The 15,178-nt window shown below is 39.4% G+C and overlaps 1 protein-coding gene across 1 annotated transcript; it reads left to right on the plus strand.

The window, feature by feature from the left end:
- The first annotated feature begins 3,381 nt into the window (after positions 1 to 3,381).
- Positions 3,382 to 14,951, plus strand: boka (BCL2 family apoptosis regulator BOK a). The gene is made up of 4 exons (XM_079575101.1): positions 3,382 to 3,982; positions 7,704 to 7,832; positions 12,446 to 12,609; positions 13,930 to 14,951. Exons 1-4 carry the CDS (start codon positions 3,769 to 3,771, stop codon positions 14,053 to 14,055), a joined length of 633 nt encoding a protein of 210 aa, XP_079431227.1. The 5' UTR covers positions 3,382 to 3,768; the 3' UTR covers positions 14,056 to 14,951.
- Positions 14,952 to 15,178: the final 227 nt, after the last annotated feature.

Genomic DNA, 15,178 nt, shown 5'->3' on the forward strand with positions numbered 1-15,178 from the left:
CTGTGACTAAGGTCTAAGCACAGTAGTTAACACAATTATAATGATTTTATTCACAATTTCTACCTAATTTTCCCTGGTTAGACATTTTTTGTGACGTTTAGGCTTATTATTTCACTTCCTTATTGGAAACTGGCAGGAATGACATACGCAGAGGTACAAAATTTTCATCTGTTGCCGTGCCAACTGATGAGAAATGAGTAAGCTTTCCCTGTAAGCCACTAACATAAAAAAATATATATATATATATTACCACTTCCCTGAAATAAAATCATGAGTAAAAAATGCAACACACATTATCCATCAAAGTGAGTCACAACTACGAAAGGATTTGAACCAGGCATCTTTAAGTAAAAGCACAGATACACATTTGATGAAAAATCACTTCAAGCCTAAAATCTCTGCTTTTAAACATCTATACTATAATGTAAAAAGAAAAGAAAAGGAAAAAGAAGCTGTTGACTATTGGAAGAGTTGAATTTGTGTTTTCTATTTGCAGAATTGTGCTGCTGTTATCTAACCGGGTCAAACAGAAAAGACAGGTGTTTTCTATTATGTTTTTTAAAGGGACTATACAGAGTTTAAACATGTTAAAATTAAGTATTTTCCTCCCCCTACATGTTCCAACAATGTCCTAAAGTGTGGAATGAACCCAGACATATTCACCGCAACTGCCTCTAAAATCCTGCACTGGCACTCAAAAAGGTGTTAATTCGGGTCCAAATTGCCGTCATGCACGAGCTTAATATAGAAGCTGCAGTTACACGTATGACCTGAGGTGGCAGTAGTGAGTATAAAATGGCCAACTTGCATCTAGCCCCTTTAAGGCAGCTTTTACATTCACATTGCCTATAGTGAACACATAACAGGATGTAAATCTACTTTCTAAATACTTACTACTCTAGCTCAATATTTCAGTGAGGTAGAAGTTACAGATACCTGCTCTAAAACAGCACTCAAGCATCACACTTTTACTTTTGTACTTGGTTACTTTCCAACACTGGCCCTGGTCAACATTGTAAACAAACCTTGGTCTCTCTCTGATGTAAACTGCCTGAGGCCCACAGTTCTTGGATCAGCCTGTCACCCATGACCTGCAATAAACTAGTAAACAACTTGGCTTACCACATCTGTCATGCCAGGGAAAGTTATTTGATATGCACATTTCTCAGCCGTGATTATGGGACATGTCAGAACTGTTCGTGCTGCTGAATATCTGAAGCACGCTCATCTAACTTTGGCGTGTTCATGCTTCATGTTGTCAAACGGGGTGAGACATTACTGCCTGCACTGTCATTGTCTGCAAACAGGCTGTATATCTTTTCATGTGACATAAAGAAGGCCAGAGGGCATTCCTTAGACAGGCCCAAACAGAGTAAACAGAGGGTGTGGTGGCTTCCCCCGAAATGCCAAGGCAAAGGGTTTTCTCAAGAAGGGAGTGGAGTTAGTCACGGTACGCGTGTTTTTAACGACTCGCATATACTGTTTCAGACAGTAACCTGTCACTTTATGTAACACATGGGTCACACAGTGCAGCTCAGGGCAGGACCAGAGACAAGAGAGAGATACTGTGTGGGCAAGAGGAAAGTGGTGTTGAAAACTATCATTTTTAGTATATATATATATATATATATATATATATATATATATATATATATATATATATATATATATACTAAAAATGATATATGTATATATATATACAGTGGGGAAAAAAAGTATTTGGTCAGTTTCACATAGACATTCTATTGGATTTTGGCCAAATACTTTTTTTCCCCACTGTATATACTGTATATATAGTATTTCATTAAAAAAATATATGATTATAAAAATGACAGTTTATTTGATAATGTCACATAAGCACAAAGTAATGAGATGTTTCTTTTTTGGTCACTGAAGCAAAATTTACTTTATTGATAAATGGCCTCAATGTATGTCGTGCTTTTCCACCTAAAGGCACTGGAAGGGTTTTTACATCAAGGAACCACTCACCGTTTTTAACATTTGCCCTCGTTTATACGTTTATTTGGTCAGGACAGTGCATGTTAATGAACATATATGGGTCTCATGCATGTAAACACGCCACACCTCTTATTAACCCTGGCCCTTGTACATGGTGGAAGTGGAAACCGGAGTAAGCGGAGGAAACCTGAGCAGACATGGGGAGAGCATTCAAACTCCAAGAAAGGCCCCATCCAGGTAGGAATCAAACCCAGGACCTTCGAGGTGTGAAGCACAAGCGCTAATCGCTGCGCTACCGTGCCCCCCACGTTGGAGGTAAGGTGGGTGAAGTGTCTTGTTCAAAAGCACAACAACAGTGTGCACCTGCAGGAGTCAGGATACAAACTCTCAACCTTATAGTTATGAGATGACCCGCTCAACCATCTGAGCCACCAGGGCCACTGACACACTTGCTGGGGCCCAGGGTAAGAAGGTGTCACATGGGCCCCTGTAATAGAAACAATAACAAATAGGCTTCTTAATGGGTCCAATATATGACTATATGAAATTTTTGACAATATTGTAACACAGTGTTTCCCAACCAGGTGTTCAGGGACGTTATGCGAACACTGAGCAGGAGGTGCCTCTTGGAAGTGTTTCAGACTAGACTCTATACTAATCTAATCGAATTACATTTTATTTTGCAGTTAAGTATGGATTTGGCATCTTTTTACTAACAAATCTGACTTTTAGTGGATTACTTGCTTAAAAAAATCCTCTGAACTCTCAAATTTGAGGGAACTTGGAGTGTAAAAGGACACCAAAAAAAGTTGTTAATCACTGCTGTAGTGTATATTTATACCATTAGAGTGTAGTGCTCATATTAGTTACTTTGTAAATGAAGTTAAAAGGGTCGGCTTTCCTTTGAAATGCTCCAGTTCTAAGATCTTTTCCCTCACTGGCTCCACCGTAAACTCCACTGGACCTGCCGCTCATGAAATGTGTCAGTGAAGGATTACACATGAGTCTGAGTCATTACAAACTGTGGGATTAATACGATCATAAGAGGAACATCCGTGACCTTGCTCAATACAATTACAATCAGAACTTCAAAGCATTTTAGTGTCATTCCTTTGATAATCGTGAACCTGCAATGGGTCATTTCTGTGCACAGACATGGTTTATTCAGCTGAGGCATTTCAGCTATGTTTGAGAAAAAGAAATGTTCTTGTTTGTTTTTAAAAGGAAATTGGATCTGCTTGGGCTATTTCAAGTAAAAGCATTAGACTTCACATCAATGTCTATGAAAGCACTGCTGCAAAAAGTGTCTGCTCAGATTTGCAGACACACCTTAATGAATGCAGTTAGTGATTAACGCTTTGACATGCGCGTTATTTTTTTTGTATGTGCGGGGCCGGGGGGGGGCGGGGCTCGCGGCTTATCTCCGCCTTTGGACTTTTGCAGACAGAAGTTGGGACTCCGCAATAAGTGCCCTTAGAAGGAGAGCTTGTCAGATCTGGCCACGTTTGGATGCCAAGCGCTGCGTGCCATTTCTCAGCGCTTTGGGAATAAACAACCTTTTCCTTTCTTGTTTTTTTTTCTGCGCGCGCATAAAAATGGCCATGGATTTAACCTAATAATAATTTAAAAAAAAACATTACAAACCAATCACAAGCAGTGGCGCGTGTCCTAATTGGCAGGTTAAAGTCGTACTACCAGCAGAAGGAGCCTCTGACACGATCCCCGGAGGAACAAGGGAGCGCTGCCAAGCAAAGCGCCCGCAGTTCGAGTCTGCGGAGGCGGGCGGGAGACGAAGGACAGCGCGGCGCTATGGAGATGTTGAGACGCTCCTCCGTGTTTGCAGCCGAAGTGTTTGACCGCTCGCCCACGGACAAGGAGCTCGTGTCCCAGGCCAAAGCGCTGTGCCGGGACTACATCCACTCCAGGCTGAACCGCGCCGGGATAGGCTGGTCCAAGCCCGAGCACGGACTGGCCGCATCAGGTGGTTCCCTCGGGGAGATCTCCTCCGTGCTGCTGTGGCTGGGTGAGTGTGCTGTGGCTGATGTGCGCGTGTAAATCACCGTCAACATTCGCATCAAAATGGCTCCAGATCAAATAAATAATATTGATATTGAGCTGGTTAAGAGCCTCTATAACATAATGACTGAAATCTAAGCCAGCAGGATGTTGGTGTAAAGTTCCTGCTCAAGTAAAAGGAAGAAAAGGAAAAATGAGGTGTTAAAAATAGGTCTAGTACAGGAAACTGTATATGTTTTGGGACACACAAGACAACAAAAAAATCATAATATTTGGTGTCACATAAAAGACAAATCTGTTGCTGTTACCTTTCCTCAATTAAGAGTTTTTCCCAAACCAATACACAGTAGAACAGGTTTCCGAAACTTTTTTGGGCTGCGACCCCCAGAATCACTGGACCAATAACTCGGGGACCCCCACGGTAAAATAAGAATTTATAATAAAATGATGTGCACAACATTTAAAATCTGGTTCATTTTCCATCCATTCAAGACTTTATTAAAGACGCAGACAACATGGTCCATAGAGTTAGAATACTGAAATCAAAAGAATGACATTAAATAAAATACAATTAGTAATGTTTCTTTTGATATTTGGCTCGATTTCACTCAAATATACTGCTTTCAATCAAAAATACATTAAATTCATTGTTATAAACCTTTAAAAAATATTGTCTTGAAAACAACTCAGGGGGTCGACAGTGAGGTGTATCGCGACCCCCCCGAGGGATCCCGAGTCCCGACCCCCACGTTGAAAACCCCTGCAGGATATATAGTCATGGATCGAGCCACCTCTTTCCAAGCAGTTCCCCAAAGGCTTTTACATACAGTATCAGATGCTTTTTGTTTTACACGTTAAACACAATCTGCAAACATTTAAGTCAATCTATCAAAGTATACCGAGGAAACTGCAGTCTCTAATATTTTAACTGTGCTGAAATATCATCTTTATAAACTTGACCCGTCTCCAGAGCACGGCTTTCTGCATGTTGCATGTAGTTGTAAGTTTAGAGACTCAAGAATCTGCCAAAATAAAATACTAGTCCTATTACTCAGTTTCAGCTTCTTCTAAACTTGTGCAGACTTATTTAAAATGTTGCAATCAAAGAGTGGTTACCGGAAATCCCATAAACGGGATAATTGGGTCATTTTGCTGGTAAAGTATTGACCAAGAGCAAAAGTAGGTAATATTCAACTTAAAGCAAACAGTGAACTTAAGCAGTGTCAATATACAGTACATACTTTTATAGAGTTTTGTCACCCAAGTTTCAAGATGGTCTTTGCTTTTTATTGTCTTTACAATCTATTTCATATTATTTGCTTTGCTACACACTTTTTACTACGCACTCCAGCAGCTAAGTGTCTTCAGTTGTTAAAAAGTAGTAAACATTTAGCTGTGAGCCCATATAATAAAACACATTGAAATGATATTGTGCATAGTTACACCACATTGCCTAACTCTAGAAACTAGTTATAGTCTCTTCAAATAGCAGCACTTATTGTAATCGCCATGCATTATCCAGATTACTGGAGGTTTCCCATAGATCTTGGGTCAGCTTGTGTAACAATGATGTCATATTTGTTTACCCTCATTCTATTTTTAACGCACAAAAGTGGGGCTCTGCAAGCGAAGCCCAATTTCAGTCTTTTACAGTTTGTCCTCTTAACATAACATTCACCTGGACGCACATGCATTTTCAAATCTTCACAATAAGGTGTTTTATTTATTGTGCTGTTTCAACATTTATTCATAGATTAATATGGGAAATTGTACGTAACCGAAGGATGTTGATATCAAATTCCTAGCCCGAAGGTGAAATTTGTATTTTCACATTTCAGTAACTGGTTTATTCAAAGACTTAACTTATTCAAAATCCCCTCTAAAAAATATTTGCATCCAACCTTAGCATTGATATCACTCTGGGATCGCTCCGGCTTGATTCGTTCGGGAAGAATGATGCCCCCCTTTATTTTCTGAAATCATGTAATGAAAGAAAGCTTCCGATCTTAGATTTCTGCCAGTAATTTACAGCAAAAGATCTTTATTTTCCCTTCAAGTCACCTGCGTCATGCATTAAATCTATCATCCTAACTATTGCATACCGATAATTTACTTTACTGACATCTTCTATATAAAGCAGCAATTTCCAAAATAACACTGATTATCTGATTTCTATTCATGTGTAATTGTATAAGAAGAGGCAGAGGTTATATATGTGGTGCACTTAATAACCACCTGCTCTAATTGTGTAATCGTTTGCAAACAGTTTCTCAACGCTCACTGCAGACAGACCTTTGCAGAGTTGAGAAATGAGGGTGAAAGCTGACACAGCAGAAAAAAAAGGGAACGCCTTGGTTTGATTTTGACCAGGAATGCGAAGATGAATCATTTTACAGCTCGTCGTGATTAGAGCTTGTTGTCCAAACTGCATAAGCAACAATTCAAATATAACATCAAAGCATAGTCAACACAGATTAGGTCATGCAGCAAAAGGGAAAACAAACTTAAGGCAGAACTAAGTAACTCATGCCCCGAGAGGCCATAAGCGCCACTGCAGGTGTCGTAGCATGTTGCGTTTTTTCACTCATTAATTGTCCGTGAGAGTAAATACTACGCTGACAGAAAAGACAAAGGGAGAGAGGGATATTGTACATCCAATCCATCCAATTTTCACTGAAAAACTTGGCTGTAAATACTGTTTAAGTGGCGCTAGCCCGCAGATAGCTTTGCCTATTAGCCTGTTAGCTTCTTCTTCGTGATTCCATTAGTGTGTATTGGGGCCTCCAACCCGGTGCAACTGTGGTTTCCTGGCCAGAGTCACCAGGGGGAGATGAAAGACCCCTCCCAATCATCCCATTAACACCTGTATTACCCCCAGAGGGACTACGGAAAGGATTTAATAAGGTAAACAAGTTACTCAGTACTGCTTTAACTGAGAAAGCTGGATTTTTTCAAGCCTATATGGTAATCTATTACAGGAGCTTCCAATGTGAGGTTGCAAGATTATTTCAAAGATCTGCAAACAACTTAAAGGAATATTATTAAACCAGATTTTAAAGTATTAAATAGTCTTTTCTGTAGGACTCCCCAGTTGTTCACATCGATAGTTGGGGGTGTTTGCGACCTGAAAAGTTTATGTGCTCCTGATCTGTAGCCTTTTTCTCTCCTAAAACTCTTTAAATGGAATTGTGACAGCTCCCATATTGAAGTGGATAAATCAACGTTGCTGCTCGCTCAGGGAGAATGCTTTAGATTTATTGTTTCGTACCACAATTTGTCAGAAAGATAAAGTGCTTCATTGATTGATGGGAAGTGAAACACACTCCGAGACAGTTGCCCTTAAACAGGAAACATTTTCAGCCTCATGTTAAAATGACAAACTTGGCATTGAAACTAAAGCCAAAGTTGAACCTGTTTTGTTGTGCATACTCAACATGTCATGCGTTCATTGCGTGCTGCTGTATAATTGCGTAATTGCGTTGTGTATCTATAAATTTTAGCTGACACTTTAATTGTGACTTAAACATTCTTTCACTTGGGACATTATATAGCATTTGTTGGCAGTGCTGCAGAAATAGAAGTTAAGTTGTAACATACTTGTAGCTTCCTTCTTACTGAAATGCTGCAACTTCACTAGCATTTTTTTTTTGGGCTTAAGCATCGAAGAATTGCCCACATACTCTCGACAGATGTGGCTTTTTACCCCTTGCTCTTCCTTTTATGGCCAGGTGATGAGCTGGAGTATCTTCGTCCAAATGTTTATCGAAACGTGGCCCGACAGCTCAACATCACGGTGGCCTCCGAGAGCGTGGTGTCTGACGCCTTCCTCGCTGTGGCTGCGGATATTTTCTCCACAGGTAACTCATTTCATACATGTGCTTTATGGCCCTGAATTATTCTAACTTTGACGGAACTTTTGCACTTTTTGGCTGTGTTAGTACAACAGGGATTTTGTGATGTAGTGTGTAATATGGATAAAGTATATTGCCTAATTTGCATCTACATCGAAGTGCAGCAGGGATTACGAAACTAAATTGAATTGCTTATTTCATGTTGACAATGAGATGCAAAAACTAAGACTAAACCTGGTTGAAAATCAGGTCTGAATTAAAGGACTGACCAGACATATTCCGCTAAAATCCGGACCGCAAAGGATTCCTGACTAACAGCAGTGTTATCAAACCCACATTTGGGGCTCCACATAATAGATATTCATCAACTTCATCACTGATGTGGACAAGCTCATCTGTGAATGACATAGCGTGACTATATTTAAAGTGTGACCCACTTACTGTCCGCTTTCTGCTTTTTCAGTTCATATATAAGCATAAACCACAACCTTAAAAGGGGGGGGGGGGTTGCACTGCAGTTTTCTATGCGTTTTCAGAGAAGAGAATACTGGGAGCTGGGCTGCTGTTGGAGGGCCCGTTTCAGCGTCTGCTCTGGGGCAAATACTTCCCCAGTCAGACTAGGAACACTTTGGTAATGCGGGTTAGGAATGAAGGGATTCCCATGATAGGATGAGGGCCGGGGTGTCACGGGGACTGTTCCTATGAATGGTTTGGTGCAAAAACTGTTTTTTTGTTTTGTTTTGTTTTGTTTGGTGTAGATTTGTGTAATGTATGTTTTGGTCCCGATTCTACCCTGTTGTGGCTCTAGTTTTGTTCCTATTAATAAGTTCCTAATTTTGGCTTTTTAGTTTTGCCTATTTCACTCATTTAAAGGCCCAATTTAAAGCTGTAGAATCACAGCTGTACTAGAGGTGGGCATAGTATCAACATAGAATATCAAAAAGAAGATGAAACTGAATTGCATTTCAATATGATTGTGTTTTAGCCTTATTTTGAACCCAATACAAATATGAATAAATCTGAAAAGCATGTGATTGGCCAATGAAACGCTCAAGGGGTACGTAAGACAAAAAAGGTTGGTCACCACAAGATAATATCAAAATTGTTGTTTGGAAGATTTGCCCAATTTACAGTATCATGAAGCTGCAAAAGTGGCTGCCCAAAAATAAAAACAATACATGCGTAATCTCTAAAAAAGGGTAAAGATACAGACGGCATCTCTGGAATCGCCCATATATGGTCATGTTTAAAAACATTTAAGGGGGAAAACAATTTGGAGAAAAATCTAAACTTTCTCTAATTATTCAAAAACGTCTTTAACAAATGCTGAAATATGAATATAGTTTTCTAATAAATAAAGATACAAAGACATGGAGAGGAGCAAAGTGGTTCAACTGTCCATAAATACATAAATAATGGAGAATGCTAACAGGAAGCTTCGTGCTAGCATTGTGCTAATGCTATCGGCTAGCAAGCGGTAGCTACAACTGCCGTTTTTTCACTTCTACTGAACAATCTGCTGTGAGGAAAACATCCATATGGGGTGTGGGGTTTTATTCTGCTCTTTTATAATGGAATCATCGTTTTTGAGCAATACAGTAATCTGAATTAAGATGTTTGTCAGCACATTATTGGTTATTTCTGAGGGTTTTCAAAAATATCCCTTACTCATTGTTATTGAGAAATATTCATTTTTACTTGTCTTACTTGTTTTAGTTCATTGGAAAAGCAGAACCTCTTAAACACACAATAGCCGCATTATGTTTTACAAGCTTAGAAAACTGATACTGTTCCCCTTTCCCTTTGTTCATGAAGTTTCACAAGTTAAGCCAGGCTTCTTTAACTCCTCATAAACAGTCTTAATGCACTGTTAAGGCGATAGGAGTTTATCTTTCAGGAAAGAGGCTGTCAGGAAAACACCAAGTCCATATTAGGTTAACGTTATACCAAGAAGACTGATTGTAGCAGGGGACCGCGCCCTGGACTTAAGTTGTAAACTTCAGCTGGTCTACAAAGGGGAATCTGACTGGACAATATGGGGAAACAGTTTGTTATATAGTTATCGAGAAGGGTCTGTAATGAAGCAATGACAAAATTATGTATTGTGGTTAGAATACATTCAGATGTTTTGATGCAGTGTTGTCTTTATGGGACTTTTGAAATGTTCTGAAATAGAAAAGTGTTTGGAATTGAGTCAAAGTCTGGGCACTATCAAACCATTTAGCATCTTCATTTTGCAACCATAGATAACAAGGGGAGGAGAAGGGAACCATGTTTGTATGACATTTTTCACATGACACAAATCACTGAAAGTGCTTTTCAGTGGTGGTGAGCTGCATTTCTATGTAGCCACAGCTGCACTGCACACATGAAGCCAATGGACCGTCCAACCGCGATCCACTACTCACACACAGCTCACCCAAGCACCTGGCATTCCCTCACTGTCTCTCTCCAGGTCCATCCTGTTTAGCTTCTGAGATCAGACAGAAGATTGAGCATTCACAAGGTGGATTCACAAGACTAACCCAGGGCTAGCGTTTCCCTTCTATGAGATGCTGGAGCAAAACATTATTGCACTACCTCGTGTTCTGTCAGCATTTATACAGTATATACAGTACAGGCCAAAAGTCTGAAAAGGCTTTTTTTAGGTGTTCGTTTTTCCTTTCATTTCAGAACTTAATTCTCACCGAAGCCATTCATGCGGAATTGTGTTTTAAACCAAAAAAAATGTTGACATAAATTCTTCCAAATGTTGTTGCTTTGATTACTGCTTTACACTTTTAACATTTTCTCAGTTGGCTTCACGATGTCGTCACAGAAATGGTTTGGACTTCTCAAACATGTTGAAAACTATCTCAGAAGACGACTTCATGAGGCTCATGGAGAAAATGCCAAGAATGAAGGGCGGCAATTTTGAAGACTTTAGAATAACATATTTGGAGTTATTTCACCTGTTTTTGTTTCCTTCATAATCCCATGTGTTCATTCATGGTTTAACGTCTTCAATGAGAATCGTCATGTTTTGATGTGTAAAAATAAAGAAAAGCCAAGACAGACCTTGTTACGACCCGGCTCTGCTAGTAAAGGAAGTAACAAAAACCAAGATGTCAAATGGTAAAATAAAGTTGTAATTTAATAAAAGGTGTGTACAAGGTAAACGAAGGAGTGACAAAAATAACCAAACAAAGGCTATTTACAGTGTTTACAAAAAGGTTAACCAAAACAAAGCTATTCAAACTAAACAAACAAAATCAGGCCTAACAAAACCAAAGTCATGACTAGAGTGTCACTTGATTCCACGTCACTACTTTATAGTGAACATCCCAAGAAGTGACAAACTAAACAAAACACACAGAACGAGTGTCTCTGAATACACAAAAGTTAACGGTAACAACGAAGAGACACAGTACACAAAATAGCATACTGGCCGCAAAGACCAGCAGCCTACACACACCATACAAATACAAATGGCGTACTGGTCACACAGAGACCAGCAGCCCCGAATGAGCCACGGTGGAGTCCTTTTATAGGAGTGGCTGGCACAGGTGGCTTTAACGAGCTCTCCAGGTGTAGAACTGCTCCCCCAATTAGTAGCCAAGGCCCCAATGCGCTCCACCAATCGCAGCCCAGGACCACAGCAGCAAATTTACATTGGGGGGGAAAACAGGTTTAGGCCACACAAACAAAAATATGCAAAAGAAAGGAGGGAACCTGGAGGCCTGGGGCCGTAACAGACCTTAACTTAACTTATTTCCCAAGTTCATGACCTAGGAAGTCCTGCACATAAAAAGATTAGCGATCAACCACAAAGTTTGAGTTGTCATGGATGATTCAATGCTTTTAAAGCTGACTGTAGCACATAGATAGTGATTTGTGGCCACAGCAGTTGCTTTAACAGCACTATTATCATTGGACGTAGCACATTACTTATGACACTCTGGGTCCTCTTTTGTATAGAAATAATAACTACTTGCATAATTTTAAGTGGAAGACTTCAAAATTCTCCTAATTAGACAAATACAAGCATTTGACCTAAGGTGCAAAGAAATGTAAATAGTACTGTTTATGAACTTCGTAACGTTCATGGTGTCTACTTGTGTTCTAGTATCACTTTTTAGGTTTGTTTTGTCAGTCACTAAGGTTAGAGATGTTCAAGATCTTTAACATCTCTAACCTTAGTGTCTGACAAAACAAACCTTAAAAGTGATACTATTCCTGTTTATGTTTTTACACAATGAATATTACAGACAAAAAATAGCTCCAATACAACTAATAAAGTACAAAACAATCATGTAAAATGTATGTGGAAGAGGCAAAAATGAGAAAACAACCGAAATCTACCAAAGAATGAACAACAAATGAGAATGAAAGAAAGTTCGGAAAATAGAAACTCTTGAGTGTCACAAGTTAAATCGTATTTGAGGGGAGGATGTTTCATACCACTGCCAAAGTCCAGCTATAGAGAAGCACTTAGTCTCATCAGTCATCGAAAAAGGGCTGAACAAGTTTGACACAGAACCTTTACAGGCTGAACTACAGAGCTTTTTTCAAATAGCCTTTTGATCAATTATTTAGCTGTGTTTCCCATAACGTTTTGTTGTTTGTTTGTGTCCCTCCAGGAATAACTTGGGGAAAGGTGGTTTCTCTGTACGCTGTGGCCGGAGGATTAGCCGTGGACTGTGTGAGATGTGGTCACCCAGCGATGGTCCACACGATAGTCGACTGTATGGGAGAGTTCGTCCGCAAGAGTTTAGCCTCGTGGTTAAAGAAAAGAGGAGGTTGGGTAAGAGGAAACACTTTTAAATAATACACTGCCTGACAAACAAAAGTCACCGCAAAAAAAGGTTACATGCTCTAATATTTAGCTGGACTGCCTTTAGCTTTGATTCCCGCAGAATTCACTATGGTGTTGTTTCAATAAGCTTCTGCAATGTCAAAAGATCCAGTGTCGCATTATTTTCTTTACAAAGATCTTGATGATGGGAGAGTGTGACCACCGCGCAACGCCTTCTCCAGCACATTCCAAAGATTAAGATCTGGACTCTGTGGCGGCCAATCCATGTGTGACAATGATGTCTCACATTCCCTGAACCACCATTTTCACAACATTGTCATATTGGAATATACTGTACACGTCAGGGAAGAAGATCCTTTGATGATGTTAGTTAAATCCAGGTGTGTGTTTTTGGCAGTGTATATTTCACATAGTAACTCAAGAAACTATCATAACATGTGATTGGCCAATGATTGCTGTTTATGTGCAGCTGTCACCAAATCGGGCCCCAGAGCTCCCATCTGGCAGGTTTATTTTTAGTAAAATAATTTCACAAGAGCTGCTGGCCTCCACAAATCTGTCGAGCAACATTTTGATCCTTGGGCCAATGTAACAGATGTACAGTGTTTATTTTTTTGTTCATCTATTTAAATTTACAGCAAGGCTTGAATACCACATGCATTGGGTAACTAAACATATTTCAAAAGATAAATGCACTCATTTCACAAGCGTTTTGCATGACTTACAGCTATAACTAATCATAAATAGACAGGAGGATTGCATAAGATGAAAAATATGAATATGTTTTGTAACGTACAATATAGATCAAATGTTTGACATAAACCGGTGTTTAGACAAAGGAGACTTTTCTAGCAACATGGCGCATAAAAAAGCTTAGTCACCAGATGGAGCACAGTCTGGACATGTGCCGAATGAACTAATTTGTTTTGGTGTATTCAGAGACAGTGCGCTCAGGTCATTTGTGTTTGAGAAGAAGTGGAGTGTCACAAAGCCGAGTATAATTGACCTCATAAGCACAAATAAAAGATTTTTTTTATGGCAGTCTCACAGCAGTAACTCTGAAGCAGGATTTCTGTTCTGCCCTGTCATTCTGCTCTATAGGGAACATCATTTATAAAAGTACAGGCCTGTGGACCATGAGAGGGAAGTAATTAGTGTCAAATATGACGTTAAACAGCGTGCTCTGTTCTGCTTTATGGACTCTGAAAACTATTAGGTCTTAAAGTGACATTGCCAAAATACTGTAAAACTATTTGTGGACTCTTTGTGAATACAGTGTATCATATTGTGTGCTTTGTGTGTCTCCAGGTGGATGTTACAAAGTGTGTGGTGAATACAGACCCCAGTTTTCGCTCTCATTGGCTCGTCTCTGCGGCGCTTACGTGTGGGCACTACCTGAAGGCCATAGTGCTGTACCTGCTCCGAGACAAGTGAAAAAACCGGACCCATATCATATCGTCTGGATGGACAGACCAGTGCACTACCGCTCACTGCTTTGAAATATGTTTACACTTTACTGCACTGAGCCTTTGACTAGTAATAGACCACTGTTTCCTGACACAGAAAGCTCTTTGTTTTGTTGGCCTTATTACAGAGTACGTTTTTATGGTTTTGCTTCTCACAATGATTAAAGTAAAGGACTTCACACATAATGGCAGATGATCTGGCTGCCTCTAGTGGCAGAGACTCGTAGTTATTTTAACGAAGCAGGAAGTAATAATGTATTACTGAGTAAAAGTACTCAGAAGTCCTAAACGTGAATTTTAAGAACTTTGGAGAGAAGTTCTGCTGGTAGTTCAGAAACTGTCCTGCGACTATGCAGAAATGATATACTACTCATGAGTGCCCTTGATGTGTTCACTTTAGAGAAAAGTATCCAGTTACATTCCACATCAGTGAACAGGACCAAAATGCACAGTGCAATATTGATCTAATGTTAGTTCAGACATTCTTAAATTGTGTGTAATATAAGATATACAAGGCTTGAATGTTTGGGGTTTGAAAGGTTTATGTTTGTATTTTTGTTGTTATTTTTCCCATAAAAGTAATAATCATGTGAATTCTTGTGAATGTATGTGATGCAAAATGTTGCCTTAGGTTGTTGGAAGTTCCAAAAATTTCACCAAACATACAATAATTACAACTTGTGTGTCTTTCAGTTTTGTCTTTTGCTTTGTTGTAACTGCAGTGATGCAAATGTGGTATTGTTTTCTCTGTGTTAGAGCACTTGGATGACATTTCATTTGTGTGTGGACTTTATTCTATGAATAATTTCACTTTTTACGGCATAAAGTACTGGGGGTCCTAGTAAAATGAGCAAATGTCTGTAATTTCCTACACAAATCTTTTAGGTTTTAAATAAATAGTAAAAATATTTACCCATGTGTGATTTCATTCAACTTGAGTATGAACTAACTATCTGATCTATGTTTGTTTAGCCTATATATGAGGCACACACACAAACCGCCTATGGGCAAATTGTCTCAATAGTTCAAAGGTCATGACTGTTAACTTGACCAAATAATGGCCTCTTGTTCAGTGTTTCCCAGTGCTTAAT

Source organism: Gobius niger, assembly GCF_951799975.1.
Source record: "Gobius niger genome assembly, chromosome: 17".
Taxonomy (NCBI): domain Eukaryota; kingdom Metazoa; phylum Chordata; class Actinopteri; order Gobiiformes; family Gobiidae; genus Gobius; species Gobius niger.

What these genes read in the sequence shown, in the direction of transcription:
- boka (XM_079575101.1), top strand. Translation starts at nt 3,769, where the DNA reads ATGGAGATGTTGAGACGCTCCTCCGTGTTTGCAGCCGAAGTGTTTGAC. An exon ending in CTCCGTGCTGCTGTGGCTGG is followed by an intron (nt 3,983 to 7,703) that starts GTGAGTGTGCTG and finishes TTTTATGGCCAG; the next exon opens with GTGATGAGCTGGAGTATCTT. An exon ending in TAAAGAAAAGAGGAGGTTGG is followed by an intron (nt 12,610 to 13,929) that starts GTAAGAGGAAAC and finishes GTGTGTCTCCAG; the next exon opens with GTGGATGTTACAAAGTGTGT.